This window comes from Haematobia irritans, chromosome 2, assembly GCF_050003625.1.
Source record: "Haematobia irritans isolate KBUSLIRL chromosome 2, ASM5000362v1, whole genome shotgun sequence".
Lineage (NCBI taxonomy): Eukaryota > Metazoa > Arthropoda > Insecta > Diptera > Muscidae > Haematobia > Haematobia irritans.
The window spans coordinates 211,351,685-211,366,158 of NC_134398.1; the positions used below are offsets into that span (position 1 = coordinate 211,351,685).

A 14,474-nucleotide genomic window follows, 5' to 3' on the forward strand; every position below is an offset into this window, starting at 1 on the left:
CGTTTTTATTATTCAACATAGTACCCTTCAAGAGCGATACAAGGATTATAACGACCTTCCAATTTTTTGATACCATTTTGGTAGTACCCCTTCGGTTTTGCCTCAAAATAGGCCTCAGTTTCGGCGATCACCTGTTCATTGCAGCCAAAGTTTTTCCCTGTGAGCAACCTTTTTGAGGTCTGAGAACAAGAAAAAGTCGCTGGGGGCCAGATCTGGGAGAATACGGTGGGTGGGGAAGCAATTCCAAGCCCAATTCATGAATTTTTGCCATCGTTCTCAATGATTTGCGGCACGGTGCGTTGTCTTGGTGGAACAACACTTTTTTGTTCTTCATATGGGGCCGTTTTGCCGCGATTTCGGCATTCAAACGCTCCAATAACGCCATATAATAGTCACTGTTGATGGTTTTTCCCTTCTCAAGATAGTCGATAAAAATTATTCCATGCGCATCCCAAAAAAACAGAGGCCATTACTTTGCCAGCAGACTTTTGAGTCTTTCCACGCTTCGGAGACGGTTCACCGGTCATTGTCCACTCAGCCGACTGTCGATTGTACTCAGGAGTGTAGTGATTGAGCCATGTTTCATCCATTGTCACATATCGACGGAAAAACTCGGGTGTATTATGAGTTAACAGCTGCAAACACCGCTCAGAATCATCAATACGTTGTTGTTTTTGGTCAGATGTGAGCTCGCGCGGCACCCATTTTGCACAGAGCTTCGGCATATCCAAATATTGATGAATGATATGACTAACACGTTCCTTTGATATCTTTAAGGCCTCTGCTATCTCGATCAACTTCATTTTACGGTCATTCAAAATCATTTTGTGGATTTTTTTGATGTTTTCGTCGGTAACCACCTCTTTCGGGCGTCCACTGCGTTCACCGTCCTCCGTGCTCATTTCACCACCAGGGTTTCCACAATGAATTTTTATTGTGGACCAACATTTTTTCAAATTGGACCAAAATTCGTATCAGCGGACCTTTTTTCAGATTATATTTATATACTTTAGTTAAACTAAATTAATATATAATTTCATTTATATAAAAAAATTAAAATTTTTCCAAAATTTTACTTCGACAGAAAATTTTGTCAATTTTTTATTTCTATTCAAATTTTATTTTGTCCACATGTTATTTCTATAAAAATTTTTGTCCAAAGTTTGTTTATATTGAAAATTTTGTCCAAATTTTATTTCTATAAAAAATTTTGTCCAAATTCTATTTCTATAGAAAATTTTGTCAAAATATTATCTCAATAGGAAATTTTGTCAAAATTTTATTTTTTTAGAAGATTTTGTCAAAATTTTATTTCTATAGAAAATATTTTCCAAACTTTATTTCTATAGAAAATTTTGTCAAATTTCTTTAGATAATTTTGTCAAAATTCCATTTCTATACATAATTTTGTCAAACTTTTATTTCTGTAGAAAGTTATCGCAATATTTTATTTCTTATACAAAAAATTTTCTTCCTATACAAAATTTTTGCATAATTTTATATCTATATAAAATTTTTGTACAGTTTATTTCCGCACAAACTTTTGGCAAAATTTTGTTTCTATAAAAAATTTTATTAAAATTTTATTTCTATAGAAATTTTTGTCAAAATTTTATTTCTACAGAAAATTTTGTCAAAGTTTTAAAAATTTGGAAAAATTGCAGATTTGACGAAAATGGACCAAAATCAACCAAATGCCATTTGGTCCGACCATCGGACCAAATTTAAAATTTTATAATTTTTTGGACCAATTTTAGTCCGATCGGGCCAAAATGGCAACTCTGTTCACCATGCTTGCATTTTGCGTACCAATCAATTATTGTTGATTTCCTTGGTACAGAGTCAGAAAACAGTATTTTATCAAAACACGAAATTCCTTTTTTTCCATTTTTTTCACAATAACAAAAGTTGCTTCACAAAAGACGCTCTATCTCACAAACTAATTGACTTACAAACGTCAAATTTTGACACGAATCATTTGAAGTTGGAACTATATAAAAATAATATGCATTTAATACTAGCGACGTCATCAATGTGTCAGACCGGGGACTTAAAAGCCAACCTGTTATATAGGAACAAAAACCTTCGTATATATCACCCAACGAATTTGAAGGATTTGATATGGTATAGAAACTGTGGATCGCCCGAATTTAGAATTTCCTTATTTGTGTTTTCTGAGACAGTCTCCGGAAACTCGCCAGAAAGCCAAGTTTTTCTTCAAAACTCAATATTTTATTTATTTATTGAAATATTAAAACTTTTCCCATTCTTTCCCATTTCAGCCTCGAATATTCGATACTCGATTACAGGCGGTAACATAGGCAATGCCTTTGGTGTACACAACAATACAGGAGCTATTTATGTAGCATCACCCTTAGACTATGAAACAAGACCAAGGGTAAGTATATGAAAATAAAAATATTCGTGACATAATTATGGCTGGCTCATATGCAATACATCAATTTTTTTCATTTTCATTTATTTAGTGTAAATGAATTAACAAAAAATATAAAATAATACAATAAGACGGATTGCCAGGTCCTTCGCCTAAATACAAAAAATTAAAGTGGATTTTTTTTCATTTTCATTTTCATTTCTATTTTAATTTTATTGTTCAAAAGCAAAAAAAAAGTTTTATATGATTTATATGAATTGACCACCCTTGGCACCTACTATGGCCTTTCAACTACCGACAAAGCTATCACACTTTGCACGAAGTTGGTTCTGTGGTAGGATCGGGCCATCTGCGGCGAAGAGCCATATTGAGATGATGGACACTTTAGTAATTTTTATTGTGCCAACTTTACTCTCCAAAATGCTCTAGGTGCAAAAGTCAAAAAGATTGTCAATGGTTTGAGTCCCAGATGTTGGTCTGTCCAAGCCTTTGTTCGGAAAAAATATAGAATTTTAAACCTTAAACCAAATATTGTTTAGGGTAAAATTTAAAAAAATTAAAAAAAAAATAATTGTAGACCCCATAAAATATATACCGATCGAATCAGAATCAGATCCTGAGTCGATCTAGCCCTTGGTGTCCGTCCGCCTGTCCATGCATTTGTAGTTCGCAGGATTGCGGTCGCAATTATCAACTTATTTTGATGAAATTTAGAACAGAGTGTATTTTTTGGCACAAGAACGAACGCTATCGAATTTTGAAACAATTGGATCAATTGCTTCTATATATGTGTATTGCCAGATTTCAATTCAATTTAGTAGCATTCTAGTAAGCAAAATTTAATGGAAATATTCGGAATTTGTTTGAAGCCAACGGTCGATGAACACCAGACCATTATCATGGGTGGCGCTTGAGTCTTGAAAACCAATCGAGCGGGTAAATTTTCAACTGACCTCTTAGGCAAAAACTCCTTCGAATATTTTCATTAAAGTTCGATGATTTGTCAAAATTTTTGACAAAAATTTAAATTTTGTGTCCTTAAGACTACCGCAGTTGAATAACAATTTTTTTACTGTTTTGTCAAAATTTTATTTCTATAGAATTTTTTTCAAGATTTTATTTCTAAAGAAAATTTTGTCAACATTTTGTTTCTATAGAAAATGTTGTCAAAATTTTTATAGTAGCTTTTGTTAAAATTTTATTTCTATCGAAAATTTTGGCAAAATTTTAATTTCTATAGAATAATTTGTTAAATTTTTATTGCTACAGACAATATTTTCAAAAATTTATTTCTATAGAAAATTTTGTCAAAATTTTATTTCAATAGAAAACTTTCTCAAAACGTGAAAATTTTATTTGTATAGAAAATTTTCTCAACATTTTTATTTCTATAGAAAATTTTACTTTTGTATAGAAAATTTTGTCAAAATTTTATTTCTAATAAAAAATTTTTCAAAATTTAATTTAGAATAATTTGTTAAATTTTTATTGCTACAGACAATATTTTCAAAATTTTACTTCTATAGAAAATTTTGTCAAAATTTTATTTCAATAGAAAAATTTCTCAAATCGTGAAAATTTTATTTGTATAGAAAATTTTCTCAAAATTTGTATATCTATAGAAAATATTTATTTTAAAGTTCGATGATTTTCATTCAAGTTCGATGATTTGTCAAAATTTTTGAAAAAAATTTAAATTTTGTGTCCTTAAGACTGTCGCAGTTGAACAACAAATTTTTTAATGTTTTGTCAAAATTTTATTTCTGTAGATTTTTTTTTTCAAAATTTTATTTCTAAAGAAAATTTTGTCAAAATTTTATTTCAATAAAAAAATTTGATTTCTGTAGTAAATTTTGTCAAAGTTTTATTTCTATAGTAACTATTGTTAAAATTTTATTTCTATCGAAAATTTTGGCAAAATTTTAATTTCTATAGAATAATTTGTTAAATTTTTATTGCTACAGACAATATTTTCAAAATTTTATTTCTATAGAAAATTTTGTCAAAATTTTATTTCAATAGAAAAATTTCTCAAAACGTGAACATTTTATTTGTATAGAAAATTTTCTCAAAATTTTTATTTCTATAGAAAATTTTATTTTGTATATAAAATTTTGTCAAAATTTTATTTCTAATAAAAAATTTTTCAAAATTTAATTTAGAATAATTTGTTAAATTTTTATTGCTACAGACAATATTTTCAAAAATTTATTTCTATAGAAAATTTTGTCAAAATTTTATTTCAATAGAAAAATTTCTCAAATCGTGAAAATTTTATTTGTATAGAAAATTTTCTCAAAATTTTTATTTCTATAGAAAATTTTAATTCTGTATATAAAATTTTGTCAAAATTTTATTTCTAATAAAAAATTTTTCAAAATTTAATTTAGAATAATTTGTTAAATTTTTATTGCTACAGACAATATTTTCAAAATTTTATTTCTATAGAAAATTTTGTCAAAATTTTATTTCAATAGAAAAATTTCTCAAATCGTGAAAATTTTATTTGTATAGAAAGTTTTCTCAAAATTTGTATATTTATAGAAAATTTTATTTTGTATAGAAAGTTTTGTCAAAATTTTATTTCTAATAAAAAATTTTTCAAAATTTAATTTCCTTAGAAAATTATGGCAAACTTTTATTTCAATAGAAAATTTTCTCAAAATTTAATTTCTATAGAAAATATTTTCAAAAATTTTTTTTTTATATAGAAATTTTATCAAAATTTTATTTCAATAGAAAATTTTCTCAAAATTTAATTTCTATAGAAAATTTTCCCAAAATTTTATTTCTATAGAAAATTTTCTCAAAATTTTATTTCTGTAAGAAATTTTGTCAAAATTAAGACTATTGCAGTTCAATAATTTTTTTAATATTGTTTTATTACTTGGCTTTTATACATAATTTCAGCAGAAATATTGCACCTTATTGTCTGAAAAAAAATTAATAATGCATTGCCCAAAAAGAAAAGGGTTAGTCATTGGAGAAAACCAAAATCCTGGGCTCTTTCTACTCTAACTCTGTTTATGCTCTTGCCTTTTTTGTAACTTCAGTGGCATTAGTCCAAGCCTATTTTTCCGTATTTGAAAAATTTGTCAAAATTTTATTTCTATAGAAAATTTTATCAAGTTTTAATTTCTAGAGAAAATTTAATCACGAATTTTTTTCTACAGATCTTTTTTTTAATATTATTGAAAATTTTGTTAAAATTTTATTTCTAAAGAATATTTTGTCAAAATTTTATTTGTATAGAAAATTTTATCACGAATTTTTTTACAGATTTTTTTTTTTAATTTTATTTCAATAGAAAAATTTATTTCAATAGAAAATTTTGTCAAAGTTTAATTTCTATAGAAAATTTTGTCAAAATTTCGTTTCAGTGGAAAATATTGTCGAAGTTTAAATTCTATAGAAAATTTTGTCAAAATTTTATTTCTGGAGAAAAATTTGGTCATAATTTTTTCCATAGATAGAAAATTTTGTCAAAATTTTATTTCTATTGAAAATTTGTCAAAATTTTATTTCTATAGAAATTTTTTTCAAAATTTTATTTCTATAGAGAATTTTTGTCAAAACTTTATTTCTGTAGAAAATTTTCTCAAAACTTTAGGAAATGTTGACAAAATTTTATTTTATAGAAAATTTTTTTCAAAATTTTATTTCTATAGAAAAATTTGTATACATTTTATTTCTATAGCAAATTTTGTCAAAATTGTATTTCTATAGAAAGTTTTGTCAAAATTTTATTTCCATAGAAAATTTTGTCAAAATTTTATTTCTATAGAAAATTTTGTCAAAATTTTATTTCTATAGAAAGTTTTGTCAAAATTTTATTTATTTATTTTTTTTTTTTTTGGTTTGTACTTGCAACAAAACTATCAACCAATTATCAGAATAAATTCGGGTTGTGCACTAAAAGTAGAGGATGCTGACGAGGAATGTGGTAATGCCGAAACGCGCGTCCATCCAACCATCTTGCATTCTATAGGTTTTTGCCCAAATAAATTTGACAAACATTCTTTTCATCTGTTGATTAAGCTACACTTGAAGTTTAGTCAACGCAATGGTTTCAAAGCTGAGATCAAAACAAAATTTTATTTCTCTAGGAAATTTTGTCAAAATTAAGACTATCGCAGTTGAATAAAAATTTTTTACTATTGATTTATAACTTCCCTTTTATACATTATTTCAACAGAAATGTTGCACTTTATTGTCTAAAAAAAAATAAATAATGCATTGCCGCAAAAAAGGGTTAGTCATCGGAGAAAACCAAATTCATGGGCTCTTTCTAGTCTCATTTTGTTTATGATCTTGCCTTTATTGTAACTTCAGTGGCATTAGTCGAAGTATATTTTTCCGTATTTTATCGCATTTGTTCTTGAGGTAGATTCACCTGAATTTCGTTGCTATACATATCGACCCAGACTGTATTAAGAAGTGTCTTGCAGAAACGATCCTTGTCATTTATTAATTGGTATAAATGTCTACATATTTTTGGCCGGATAGAGGATAATGCAAAGGGACTCTTAAATGGCTCATGAGCCCCTCTGAGCACATAACTACGCAAAAGGACAGTCGGGCGGTCTGGGATAGATTGCTTAAAAAATATGGGTTACACTTAAACCATTATGAGTTCTTATACCCTAACTGCATAATACTTTAGCTATAAAATATCCTCTTTTGTATATTTCAATGTCTTTTATAAAAACATGTTAATATGTATATTTGACAACAATTTTATATTTTCCCCAAAAAAGATATGCATATGTATTTTGGCTTAGAAAAAAACGAAAAACAAGGTCCTTTTCCATAACAGTTGTCAAATGGATTTTTAAGCTATTTTAAATGAACTTGGGTAACTTGTCCAATGTCTAACGTTTTCCACATACATGTACCAACCAAAAGGCAGCATATGACCTCAACAGGCAATAGACTCCTAAAGAAGGAGGTCAACCTCTTGTGTGCTTTTTATCTCGGTAAAAGTACAATGCACTCAGTAAACATTTTTTGTCTATTTTAAAAATCCATTATTCAAATTTTTTGTTGCTGCATTTAACTAAAATTATTCAAGCACTCGCACACTCTAAATCCAGACAAAGAAATAAGAAGCGGGTTTTTCTGGTTTGTAGTGGGCAAGGATATATTTTTGAGGAAAACATTTTTCATTTGTTGGTATTTTTTTTTTTTTTTTTTTGTAAGGACAACAAAATAAAGCTATTTTGGAGTTTGAAAAATATTGGTGATATTCATAAATAAAATTTATTAAAAAGCATTAGAGTTAGTCATTATATGCAAAGGAGATTTTGAGAAATTCGAAAAGTTTGTATATTAAATTAAGATAGGGCCAAATGGAGAGTGTCTCACAATAAGTTAAAAACGGCTAAGCACCCAGATGGGCGCTAAACTATTGATCAATTGAGTTTGATTTCAAAAGTACAAAATCAAATTTAATGAGAAACAAAAAGTTAAGGTCATTTTGTCAAAATTTATTTTTATAGAAAATTTTGTCAAAATTTTATTTTTATAGAAAATTTTGTCAATTTTTTTTCTATATAATAATTTGTCAAAATTTTATTTCTATAGAAAAATTCCTCAACGCGTTAGGAAATTTTTTGAAAATTTTATTTTATATAAAATTTTGTCAAAATTTTATTTCTTAAGAAAATTTTGTCAAAATTTTATTTCTATAGAAAATTTTGTCAAAATTTTATTTCAATAGAAAATTTTGTCAAAATTTTATTTGTATAGAAAATTTTGTCAAAATTTTATTTCTATAGAAAATTTTGTCAAAATTTTATTTCTATAGAAAATGTTGTCAAAATTGTGTTTCTATAGAAAATTTTGTCAAAACGTTACGAATTTTGCCAAAATTTAATGTTATAGAAAATTTTTTCAAAATTTTATTTCTATAGAAAATGTTATATCAATAGAAATGTTTTCAAAATTTTATTTCTATAGAAAATTTTGTCAAAATTTTATTTCTATGTAAAATGTTGTCGAAATTTTATTTCTATAGAAAATTTTGTCAAAATTTTATTTCTATAGAAAATTTTGGTAAAATTTTATTTCTATACACATTTTCTAAAAATTTTATTTCAATGGAAAACTTTGTCAAAATTTTATTTCTATATAATAATTTGTCAAAATTTAATTTCTACAGAAAATGTTGTCAAAATTTTATTTCTATAGAAAATTTTCTCAAAACGTTCGGAAATTTTTTCAAAATTTTATTTTATAGAATTTTTAAAAATTTTATTTCTTTAGAAAATTTTTCAAAATTTAATTTCAATAGAAATTTTCTTCAAAATTTTATTTCTATAGAAAAATTTTGTCAAAATTTTATATCTCTAGGAAATTTTGTAAAAATTAAGTCTGTCGCAGTTGAACAAAAGTTTTACAATATTGCTTTATTACTTCCCTGTTTTATATTCAACAAAAATGTTGCACTTTATTTCCTGAAACAAAAAAAAAATAAATAATGCATTGCCCAAAAAGAAAAGGGTTTGTCATTGGAGAAATCCAAATTCATGGGCTCTTTCTAGTCTAACTTTGTTTATCCTCTTGCCTTTTTTGTAACTTCAGTGTCATAAGTCCAAGCATATTTATCCGTATTTGATCGCATTTGTTCTTGAGGTAGATTCACCTGAATTTGGTTGCTATACATATCGACCCCATTGTATTAAGGAGTGTTTTGCAGAAACGATCCTTGTCATTTATTAATTGGTACAAATATCTACATATTTTTGGCTGGATACAGGATAATGCCGCTATGCCAAAGTGGCTCTTGAATGGCTCATAAGCCCCTCTGAGTACATAACTGTACAAAATCAAATTTAATGAGAAGCAAAAAGTTAAGGTCGTTACGGAAAGAGTCAAATTTTTTGAATTCTTAAAAAAAATTAAAAAATCGACTTTCATTCTATGATTTTTTAAAAATTCAAAGGAAAAGTCGTCTATTCTAAAGATCTAAGAAGGTAAACATCGACTTTTCAACTAATCGATTTTTTCGAAAAAAAGAGTCGAAAAGTCAAGGTTTACTTTCCGGCAATTTGTGAATACCACGCCAATCAGTGTTGCCAGTATTGGGGATTTTTCCCAAAATCGGGGATATTTTTTCGGATGGGGACAACATTTGTTAGTTGGGGACTTTTGAATTTAGTGTGGAATTTCCACAAATTTGGGGATTTTTGTGGGGAATTTTCGATATTTGTTCAGTATACGAGTAATTATCATAGTAAGAACTATGGTTTATATGAAATTCTTTACATGCTAAAAAAAGGCTTAAAGAAGTACAGAGATTCTCAAAAAAATAAAAAAAACTTTCCTCCTCTTTATTCCACGGAATTTATTTGGGTGGCCCAAGAGCTTCTTTACAATTTACTCTTTTTCCCAAGAAATTGTTTACTATTGTGAAATTATTTCGTAAGGACTCATATGCGTACATCACTGATTTTGAACATGTATCCCATATCCCGCACACACAGAGTAGAGTTCATATCGGGACAGCAACGCATTTTGCAACGTATCGGATGATATTTTTAGCACCCGTCTCCTGGTTTTGTGTTTTTTGAAATCTTCATTCAATTGCACATTTTTATTTTATTTAAAATGTTTTTTTTCTTTTTTTTAATTTTGTACGGATTTTCTACAGCAGAATCTATTCGTTTACTTTTTTTTCAAAAAACTTGCCAAAAATTTATTGGGGATTTTTATGGGGAATTTTAAATTGAATTGGGGATTTTTGGGGATAAAAGCGATCCATTTTGGGGACAAGAGCTCGAAAAATACTGGCAACACTGACGCCAATGAAATTGTTCGTCTTTAAAGCAAACCAATCAGACACCAAATTTTCGACCTCTACGTAGGAATCAAAGTGCTGCTCAGCCAATGCGTGTCCCATCGCTATAAACAAATAGCAGTCGGAAGCAGCTAAGACTGCAGAATACAGCGGGTGGCGTAGATGCTCCTACCCAAGTGTTTTGATTATATCCTGAACCGGATTTGCTTTGTGTGCAGGTGCATTGTCATGGAGCAAAATTACCTTGCCGTGTGCGGTTCAGCAGGTTTTAGGAGCTCGTTGTGCCTCCAAACACACGTCTTCTTGCCGAGTTGATCTGGTTTTGCAGTCGATGCTTATAGTTGTCCCGGATTAACCCATGATTTTGTCCATTTAGGATTCTGAAAACAAATCCATTCTTCATCGCCAGTAACAATTCTATACTAAACCCGTTTTTTCGTGTCTTTGAAGCAAAAATTCGCAAGGGTTTTTTCAGCACCCATTTTCCACACTTTTGGAACTTTTCCATAGCTTTTAGGCGGTCAGAAATTGCTTGTTCTGCAAAATTTAAAATTTCTTGTATTTGCTTTTGATCCAGAGGAGTCATCTCCATACAATATCGTTTACAATTAGGCGTCTTCAAACTTTTTTGGTTGTGTTCCACATTCTTCATTTTTCACATCAAAATCAATATTTCTGAACCGTTGAAACCATCTTTTTTTTTTGGTTCTGATTGAGTATGATCATCATATGCCACGACACCATATGCCACTGTGTGACCATATGCCACTGTGTGACTCTGCAGCACTTTTCGTCAAATGGAAACAAAAAATTAATGCTTTCCAAAAATCACCACTTTCTGGTACAAAACTCGACATTTTTAACACAAGTCGATCTAATTCACTTTTTATAGTAACCAAAATTTTGACATAAGTCGAGAAATTTTGTTTTTTTTTTTTTTTTAATTTTAAAACTCAATTTTTTTGGCTCTTTATGTACTAGATATAAAAAATATAAAATAAAATAACAATACAAATATGCATCATGAAACTCTAAGCACATACCTCGTAACATTCACTATAATCACCCGTATGCCAAAAACTTAATGCAAACAGTTTTCCTTTTTTTATTTAGATGCGAAAATCATTTCATGAGTGGGCGTGTATACTTGAGTATGTGATTGTGCAGCACAAATAAAGTACTGGAAATTCTTAACAAAAAACAACAAAGAAACCTATTATAGAATAAATGAACGAAAGAAGAAAAAAGACAAGATCTGAGTAAAGAGGAGCAAAATCTAAATAAAAACGTAATTAACAGCGTACAACACTTAAGTGCACAATCACAAAATACCCACATATTTACACTTTTATGTTCAATTTTTTTTTCTCATTTTAAATATAATAGAAAGTTTTTTTTTTATGTCACGAGTATGTGTTGGGTGTTTTTTTATAATTTATGCAAGGACCTTGTTAAAAGTGTTTACATTTGCTTTTATATTTGTATTTTTCTCTCTTCTCTAAATTTCATTTTAGTACGAATTACGGTTGGAGGCGTCACGTAATCGTAAAACCAACTACACCACCGTTATCATAAACGTACGCGATGTTAATGATAATCCACCGACATTCGATCGTCAAACATATCGCACACAAATAACAGAAGAAGATGATCGCAACCTACCCAAGCGTATATTACAGGTGAGTTTTGGGATTAGAAAAAAAAAGATAATAATAATTGAAGCTAATGTATTATAGATAATAAAATTGACAATTTATTCAAAATATATAAAATAGACAATAAATTTCTCAAAATGTTTATACTATAGACATTTTTTAATTATTTATTTTATTAGAAGATTTTTGACAATTCTATTTTTTTTTTGTACACATTTATTTTGTTTCTATATAAAATTTTGTCATAATTTTATTTCTGTAGAAAATTTTGTCGAATTTTTATTTCTATAAAAAAAATGTTATCAAAATTTTATTTATTTAGAAAATTTTGCCAAAAATTGTATTTCTATACAAAATTTTGTCAAAATTTTATTTCTATACACTCAAAAAAAAGTGAACTCTCTATTTCACTAAAGCCAATTTAACTCTATATTAGTTCATAGAATCATTATGTTTGGAAACAGTTTACTTTACTCAAATAATTTTTTGCGTACGTTAGTTAAATGAACTAAAACACAGGAAAAAATTATACAAAAATAAAGCATAAAGGTTTCCTAATTTCGTATTTCTCACAAAATAGTTCATTATTTCTTTAAATTTGTAAATTTTACCAAAAATGTGTTCATCGTGAACTTCGTATGGCACTAAAGACATTCTTGCAATTTTGAACTCCAAGATTTCTCTTAAAACTACAAAATTTTCTTTAACAAGTGCAAAAACTTGGTTATGTCTAACAAATTTTCTTGAATTTGTCGAAAAATATTTACTTATTTTTACCATATCGGAGTGATGCCAGCGCTTGTAATACTGTTTAGTTAAAATTTTCTAAAAAAATTCAAAATTTTCTAAAATTAATCGAAAGTTATCTTTCCTGGTGGGTTCACTGTTTTTTCAGTGTACATAATTTTGTCAAAGTTGTATTTCTATAGAAAATTTGGTAAAATTTATTTCTATAGAAAATGTTGAAAAAAAATTATTTCTAACGAAAATTTTATCAAAATTTTATTTCAATAGAAAATTTTGTCAACATTTTATTTCTATAGAAAATTTTGTCAAAACTTTATTTCTATAGAGAGTTATGTCAACAATTTTATTTATTTAGAAAATCTTGTCAAAATTTTATTTCTATAGAGAATTTTGTCAAAATTTTATTTCTATAGAAAATTTTGTCAAAATTTTATTTCTATAGAAAATTTTGTCAAAATTTTATTTCTATATATAATTTTATCAAATTTTTATTTCTATAGAAAGTTTTATCACAATTTTATTTCTATAGAAAGTCTTATCACAATTTTATTTCTATAGAAAATTGTGTCAAAATTTTATTTCTATAGAAAATTGTGTCAAAATTTTATTTCTATAGAAAGTCTTATCACAATTTTATTTCTATAGAAAATTGTATCAAAATTTTATTTTTTTCGAAAATTTTATCCAAAATTTTATTTGTATAGAAAATTTTGTCTAAAATTTTATTTATATAGAGAATTTTGTCAAAATGTTATTTCTATAGAAAATTTTGTCAAAATTTTATTTGTATAGAAAATTTTGTCAAAATTGTATTTCTATAGAAAATTTTGTCAAAATTTTATTTCTATAGAAAATTTTATCAAATTTTTATTTCTATAGAAAGTTTTATCACAATTTTATTTCTCCAAAAAATTTTATCAAACTTTTATTTCTATAGAAAGTCTTATCACAATTTTATTTCTATAGAAAATTGTGTCAAAATTTTATTTCTATAGAAAATTTTATTTCTATAGAAAATTTTGTCAAAATTTTATTTCTATAGAAAATTTTATCAAACTTTTATTTCTATAGAAAATCTTATCACTATTTTATTTCTATAGCAAACTGTATCAAAATATTATTTTTTCGAAAATTTTATCCAAAATTTTATTTCTATAGAAAATTTTGTTAAAATTTTATTTCTATAGAAAATTTTGTCAAAATTTTATTTCTATAGAAAATTTTGTCAAATTTTATTTGTATAGAAAATGTTGTCAAATTTTATTTGTATAGAAAATGTTGTCAAAATTTTATTTCTATAGATAATTTTATCAAATTTTTATTTCTATAGAAAGTTTTATCACAATTTTATTTCTATAGAAATTGTATCAAAATTTTATTTTTTTTCGAAAATTGTATCCAAAACTTTATTTATATAGAAATTTTTGTCTAAAATTTTATTTATATAGATAATTTTGTCAAAATGTTATTTCTATAGAAAATTTTGCCAAAATTTTATTTGTATAGAAAATTTTATCAAATTTTTATTTCTATAGAAAGTTTTATCAAACTTTTATTTCTATAGAAAGTCTTATCACAATTTTATTTCTATAGAAAATTGTGTCAAAATTTTATTTCTATAGAAAATTTTGTCAAAATTTTATTTCGATAGAAAATTTTATCAAACTTTTATTTCTATAGAAAATCTTATCACTATTTTATTTCTATAGCAAACTGTATCAAATTATTATTTTTTTCGAAAATTTTATCCAAAATTTTATTTATATAGAAAATTTTGTCAAAATTTTATTTCTGTAGAAAATTTTGTCAAAATTTTATTTCTATAGAATATTTAGTTAAAAATTTATTTCTATAGAAAATGTTGAAAAAAATTATTTCT

General features: G+C 26.3%; 1 protein-coding gene across 1 annotated transcript in view; it reads left to right on the top strand.

Moving 5' to 3' along the window:
- Nucleotides 1-14,474, top strand: part of CadN2 (Cadherin-N2) — a 799,659-nt gene that overhangs the window by 652,576 nt on the left and 132,609 nt on the right. The window contains exons 4-5 of the mRNA XM_075297355.1: nt 2,283-2,398; nt 11,708-11,872. Coding sequence (XP_075153470.1) covers nt 2,283-2,398; nt 11,708-11,872 — 281 coding nt within the window. The remainder of the gene's footprint in view (nt 1-2,282; nt 2,399-11,707; nt 11,873-14,474) is intronic.